General features: G+C 52.6%; 1 protein-coding gene across 1 annotated transcript; it reads right to left on the reverse strand.

The window, feature by feature from the left end:
- Window positions 1–238: 238 nt before the first annotated feature.
- LOC142053805 (lymphocyte antigen 6E) lies at window positions 239–6,560 on the reverse strand. Its single transcript, XM_075085943.1, has 3 exons — window positions 6,419–6,560; window positions 2,197–2,316; window positions 239–1,063 (listed from the first exon to the last, which is right to left on the reverse strand). Exons 1-3 carry the CDS (start codon window positions 6,468–6,470, stop codon window positions 855–857), a joined length of 381 nt encoding a protein of 126 aa, XP_074942044.1. The 5' UTR covers window positions 6,471–6,560; the 3' UTR covers window positions 239–854.
- Between the last annotated feature and the right edge of the window lie 399 nt (window positions 6,561–6,959).

Consider the following 6,959-nt stretch of genomic DNA (forward strand, 5'->3'; position numbering starts at 1 on the left):
GCAATTCCCAAGAGAGGTGGAACAAGCTGGCCCATGGGCGTTTGTCAGAAAGGACAGGGACGGGGAGAAGATGGACTTGCTGCTCAGAGGTGAACTGGAAGGAATGCTGAGAAGAAGCACTCAAAAGCTGCTTGAGAGGGTAAAAGGACCTTGTGCCAGGCATAATATTTGGGTTTCTTCTAAGAGCGTTTCTAATCTCTCTGTCTGAAGCAAGGAAACACACAGCACACGTCCCATCTCAGGTAACAACAGGAGCATGTTTATTCAGGTCTGGCACTTACAGAGCTTGGAGGGACAAGGTACACGTCATTTGTTTTCCAGAAAAGTCAGCCCAGGATCAGAAGAAACAAAATGATTTTATAAAAAGAGACTGCAGCTGCAGGGGCCAGGAATGTGTCTCCCTTTGGGTCATGCATTCCCAATGCCCGGACCGCCCATGTGCTGGGGGCACACCGATGCCAGGCACCTCCATGGAGGTGAGAGGCAGGAACGTCTGAACACTTGACCGGGTGGTGTGGTATCTGGGGTTAATCGGTTCTCGGCGAGTCCCAGCCTTGTTTTAACCAACCTTAGAAACGAGGGGTGGGAGGTATTAGGTATAAAAGCAGAAACCCTTCCAAAACAATCCACCTTTGACAAGGAGGTGTGAGAATGCAGTGGGGTATGTCCACAGGAGAACAGCTTGGCCAAACCGCCCAGGTCTCCAATGCTGGAAGAGCATAAAGTCTGGGAAACAACCACCTTGGAAGCCTGCTGAGAAGTAGAGGATCTCCTTGCAGACAGCGACAGAGAAGATATTGGCTAATTAGACCTGTGACAGCCCATGGAAGACGGCTCTTCCTTGGCCAGCCCCATCACTCGCGAGCCCTGAGGACGTAGATGAAGCTAACGAGGACCCCCAAGGCCAGGACCGCGTAGCTGGCTTTCACGTTGCTGGAACCGCTGATGTTGCAGAGGAAGGAGTCGCAGCAGTAAACGGAGGCAGCCGCTATGCCAAGGTTAATCCCGGCGCTGGGGCAAATGGGAGAGCATCCTTTGGAGATGGACTGGCCAGACCTGCCACCTGAATTGAGATTGGGGCAGGAGGAAAGGAGGAAAAGCAAAAAGGAGACAGGTTTATAATATTTCTTGGCTTTCTGATCACCTGTTCTGCAAAGGAAATAACAGCACTGAAATAGCAAAAGCACCACAGGTGGAACAAAGAGGATGAAGTCCTTCTCGGCGTCAGGCTGCAACAGCAATCTCAGCCAGCCCGCATATCTCAAGGAACACCCACGACAACCTCCCACACAGACTCTAAAGACCATGCAACACCCCAGGGACACCCCTCCTAGGCTGTCAGCCAAAGTTTCCCGCTACGGCTCCAGTGGAGAATCTTAAAAATCCTACTCAAGCTTGACCCTGGGACTCCTTGAGCGAGACAGGGAGCACGGGGCACACAGAGCACCAGGGAGGCACTCATGAGTGGAGGCTGCATTTTGAGCGTCAGCTGTGAGAGAGGCACGGCACACATTTAGCAGCAGGAAATACGAAAACACTAGCACTGTGCTAAGAAAACAGGATTATAAAACCTCCAGGCCTCCATTTGTGCATGCACGACCTGCCCACGTTACGGACCGTGCAACTCAAGCAGGCAACACTCCTCCCTCTGGCAAGGGAGAGCAAGGCAAGCCAGGCTGGGTTCTGGTGTCTGCAACGGTGCCAGGAGACCTGCCAGAGCAGCCTGCTTCCTTAGGAGCTGCAGCCGCGAAGTACAGACCCCGCCCCCCAGATTTTTCCTGGCACTTAGGGAGGAAACCTGCAAACCTCCCTTCCCAGGAATCCCACCTCATCCACGGAGGGGCTCAGGGATGGACAACCAGAACACAGGACAAAAGCACGAAGGGCAACCCTGGAGCTTTCCTACAAAGGAAGCCTGCAGGACCCTCCACGCTTTCACTTATTCATCAGCAACCTCCCCACCCCCACGCCAAAATTCCCCTCGGACTCACAGCGTCAATGCAGGCACATGGGCTTTAACGTGACTCCATTTGGCACCACATCCCTCATAAAATTCCCTTGGGATGGTCTGACACTCAGCTGCTAAGCAGAACTTTCCCCTTTTTCCAGCCAAAGGAAGGAAAGCCTTCCTGCAGCTCAGCAGGTGACCCAGGAGAGCAGCCAAGAGGGGCAGAAGAAGGTCCTGTCACCACTCACCGATTCCCACTCCGACATACGTCGTCACACAGTGCTTTTCATTGTCCCCACACTTGACAGGCTTCAGGCAGGCCCAGTTGGAGGATGCATCCGAGCACGAAAAGCAGATGAGCGTGTGGGCTGCAAGGGAAAGGCACAGCTCAGTTAGGGGCTGGTGAGGAGACCTCCCCGCTTGGTGGTCCCCACCTCTGACACATGGCATGCACCACATCTGGCCGCAGACACGCTTGCTATTCCATCTGTATCGATCTGCAATAGGCTTTTGCCCCCCAAAATTGGCCAAGTAAAGGGTTCAAGCATAAGTGCTACGTTTTGAGCTCTTGGCAGGATCAGCTGTCAGCTGAAGCCTCAATACAACCACAGGTCAGCCTGGTACTTTATTGCATGCTCCTCTTTGCACCAAGAGTGGGTTCAAGCTCCAGCTACCAACTAGAAACTAAATAACAGAGAAAAGTTCAGGTCTACAGTCCGAAGCCGGAGATTTGGGTTTATTTAGCTCAGCTACTGCGGACATTTGAAGGGAAATGCTCCAGGCCTGACCATGGATTCAAACTTTCTGTGACCTGCCTTTGGCAGGAGGGCACAAAGCTCAGGCTACACTTGAGCTAGAACAAATAGTGGAAACAGTTTCTCAGCTAGAGCAAGCCCATCACAGCAGCGAGACCTGCAAGTCCTACCCAAGGAGTCATAGCACTATGAAAGCAGCATACACAACCAACCTTTTTAATGTGGAGCAGGAAGATAGCAAAAAAAACATGCCTTCCTCCATGGCAGGTCCCCTAAAATGGTCTACCCTACACCAGCAGAATGGACTGCACCAGTTAGCTCCCATCCCTCATCCTTCAGATCTGCCCAAGAACAAGGAAAGATTGGAAAAACAGCAGTGGTGGGAAATGATTGCAGAAGGAGCCTGGACCATTGACTCAGCAGGGACATATGCACTTTGCAGTGGACAAATGATCTTCTCTGTATTTCACAACAAAAACATCACATCCACACTGCAATTGTTGACCTACATATGCAGACAGATCAGGTCTGCTCCTAATGTTTCATAGGCTCTGATTTTTTGAGCACTCAGAAGGCAAGCCCTTCCATGAGGCGCTGCCTTTCTCTCCTGTGTTTACAGGATGCAAAATGGAGCAGGGGCTGATTCAGGATGGGAAGTGCAAGGCAGCATCATTCCTCCTCCTAACTCTTTCAGCCCCACACCACCACTTCCTAGGGAAGTGAAGTCGGTGAAGCCCTGGGAGAGCTTGCTGAGGCTCAGCAGTCCCTGTCACGGAGTATTCAGAAGGACAAGTTGGACAAATATTGGTCATCAGCTGTCCTACTTTGCCACGGGACTGCATGACCTCCTGAGGTTCTTCTCAGTCCTGTTTCTCTCAGGAAAATAAAAGCTTTTTACAGGGAAATTGAGATAAAATAACAATTGTGCTCTGACAATTTACTTTTGAGCAGCCATGGCCAAGGCAGTGGAAGAAAACAAAACTATAATCTCAGGGAAAAGGATTAAAGTGGGTTAGTGGGAAATCCTGAATGTCACATCAGGACTGTGAGATGACTCTGCTTTGGAGACAAAGCCAACACCACAATCCCCTAAGCAAGAATTTCCTGGACTGTCTCATACACTCTGTAACCATCACCAGTCTGCCAACGATCCTTGCAACAAAACAGAGTTATCTGAGCATGCCAACGCAGAAGCCACAACCTACACACAGCACCCAGGATTACAGGGCCACCAGTTGAGTCAAAAACCCCAGGAGAGATTCATCAGTGGACCTTGCTTCTGGATCTAGGAGAGGGGGAGGAGGACGGAGCCAGCCATTGACCCTACAGGCTGTCATCATCCCTTGCTGAGCCCTCAGAAAATTTCAATGGGTGGCATTTTTGGCCCCATTGGCCAAAACTCAGCCTGGGACCTCAGAATGAAGCCCAGCTCTCTCCTGCTCCCTTGACCCCAGCATGCTTCTGCTCTCAAGTCTTAGGTGACCTCTCCCAAACCCTCCTCCTTGCAACCACCCTAAGGGCAAAGTGAGGAGGCAAACTGACTCACGCCATTTCACAGGAACCATCTGCAACCAGGAATGAAGTGCATTATAGGCTTCCTGTGGGCATAATGGTAGAACATATGTCTCCATATGCACCTGCTCACTATGGTGAATTCACGAGTCGAGTGGTGCAGCGCTATTCATTAAGGCTTAGAGGTTCCAGATAGAAACACATCAGAAATATTTGTACGCACACATAAAAGTGCCTTTAGGCATTAAATTCTCTGCCACATGACTAAATCTATGCTCTTATCACAGCACCTCCTACCTGTCCCCATGTTTCTCTTTTTCACACCTACATACCACCCTTTGTCTGAATATAGACTAAATTTTTTTCCAGGAGAGGCATGTCTTTCAACATAGTTTAAGAGAGGAAATATGCAGCCATAACTAGTGCTACTTTCTGCCCCAGCAGACACATAACTAAATCACTGCAGAGTGAAGAGGGCAAGCAGGCTGAGTGTTTTAGACAAAAGGCACAAGATGGGTGCAGAAATATTTTACGCAGCTGGAGACAGACCAAAGAGTTGCCACTCAAGGCTACCAAAAAAATAAATAGAAGAAAAAAAAAAAGCCCAAGACTGAACAATGCAACAGGGAAGCCTCATTTTCACCAACTAGAAAATGCAGAGTTCAAAATGCAGAGTTCTTCCGCAGAAAGAATTTACGTGTTTGTTTGCTTGCTGCTCAGCCCTTCTGAGGAACAAAGAGCTCCCAAAACAGAGTGGATCATTTGGGGGAATTCCTCAGATAAGAGGTTGAATCTATTCTTGCAAAGAGCACTATGGAGGAAAAAGAAAAAAGCCTTTAAAAGCCCGCTCTGAAGCTCAGCAGCACCAGTGAAAAATGCTGTTGCTTCGGCAGCTCTTCCATTCGGTCTCTATGCCAAACGCTCTTTCCTTTTCCATTGCTCTTCAACAATACCCTTTTACACCACATGCCAGATCTTCAGGGCACTTTGAGCAGGGGGTAAAGCTTTTCTGCAAAAGACTTCTTGGATGTGCTGGAAGCGTTTAAGGATAAAGCTACCTGCAACAAACTCTTTTGCCCTGCTACGAACTTACTTTAAAGCTTTCAGCTTTTTTTCTTTTTCTAGTTGGGGGGGGGAAAGTGAAACCCCTTTCTGCCTTGGCCTAGACAGCCCATCCTCCCAGCTGGAACTGAACACATGCCAGCTGGGTTCTGACGGAGACCCATGCTTGAACTGCCAGTTGCTTCCCAGACCCCACTGGGAGGGGGGCTCAGGAAGGGTAGCAAACAACTAGTTTCTTCTCACCGGTGTCCTCAGGAGACAAGGCGGGCCCGTGTTTCCTAAGGAGGGGCTCAGAGGGCCCAGAACTCTCCTGTTTGCTCTTTGTTTGGCTTCTCCAAGCATCGACATATGGAAACAATATGGGGTTTTGCACAGCCCCGTGGAGTTCGGATAGTCAGAAATGGAGTCGTCGGGAAGGCGGGGATTGCAGACCCTGCGACTTCAACAACTTGCAGTTTAATACCCAGCAACAGGAAGCGCAGGTATCCTCCCCAGCTTCAACGGCAGCCCCAAGATCTGCTCCACAGGGCATGGTCCCTTGGGGGTCACCTCCCTACACGCTGGCCACTGTAGCCTGCCCCGAAGGATCCTGGGGGGGCAGCAGGAGCCAGGATCACAAGTGGCTCTGCCCAGACTTTGCTCTATCAGCCATTGCCAGGGCTGGGCTCCATCTCCCCTCCACCCTCCTTCCCCTCAGCTGCATCTCAGCCCATCTCGGCGCCGTTATCCCGGCTCGCTGCGCCGTATGGGGGAGCGGAGCCGGCCCTGCTCTTTGTTCGAGCTGCAACTGGAAAAAGCTCCAAAATATCTAGATGGACAGCTGAAGATGCACACCTGTACATACAAGGGCAGAAGCCCTGAAGTTCCTGCTTCAAGAGGGACACTGCTGTGAGGCAGGTCTTGGAAAGACACCCCTCCACCTCCCCGCCAAACCCCGGCACGGCTCAGCTCTGTCTCCCCAGCCCCTCTGCAACCCTCACCCCACCCCCCTGCAAACCTCCAACTTCCAGAGCCCACCCTGAAAGACGCAGCACCACCACCTCCCGAATTTACTCCCAAACCCAGGGCTGGGGGGAGAGACTGGGGGGACCCTCGGGGAGAGGTGATGGTGGCCGGGAGGAGGGGGGATCGCCCCCCTTACCTCTCTCCACGCACAGCACCGCAGCCAGCACAGCGAACAGGAGCGCCTTCATGGTGCGACAGCGGGGCCAGCGAGATGCGCAGGGCTGGCGGCAGGGCCGAGCGCCGGCGGTGGGGAAAGGCCACCCGCCCCGCCCAGCGGGCCGGCCCGCGCCGCGCGCCGCCTTCCCCCACCGCCTCCCCGGCACCGCCTAGTTTCGGTTCTCCGCTCCGGAGAGCGGGGGCCGGGAAGCGGAGAAGGAGGTTTGCGTCTCGGCGCGCCGACGCGTGGCCTGCTGAGGAGCGAGGAGACCTGTGGGAGCAGGGTCAGCTCTCCCCTGGCCCTGCCCCAAAGGCTTTTTCCATCCCCCTTTCTGGTCCCCTCTATTTCCCTAAGGGAAGAGACAGCAGGAGGGCTCCCTGCATGCCGGACTCCACTCCCATACAGCCCTCTTTAAGTGCAACCACCTGCATCTGTGATTCCCTTCACCCACGAGGGCCTGCTGAGTTCATGTCTCCCTCCCCTCCTCCATGCATCTTCGTTCACAGAGTCCCTGAGCACA

This window comes from Phalacrocorax aristotelis, chromosome 2, assembly GCF_949628215.1.
Source record: "Phalacrocorax aristotelis chromosome 2, bGulAri2.1, whole genome shotgun sequence".
In the NCBI taxonomy this organism is placed as follows: domain Eukaryota; kingdom Metazoa; phylum Chordata; class Aves; order Suliformes; family Phalacrocoracidae; genus Phalacrocorax; species Phalacrocorax aristotelis.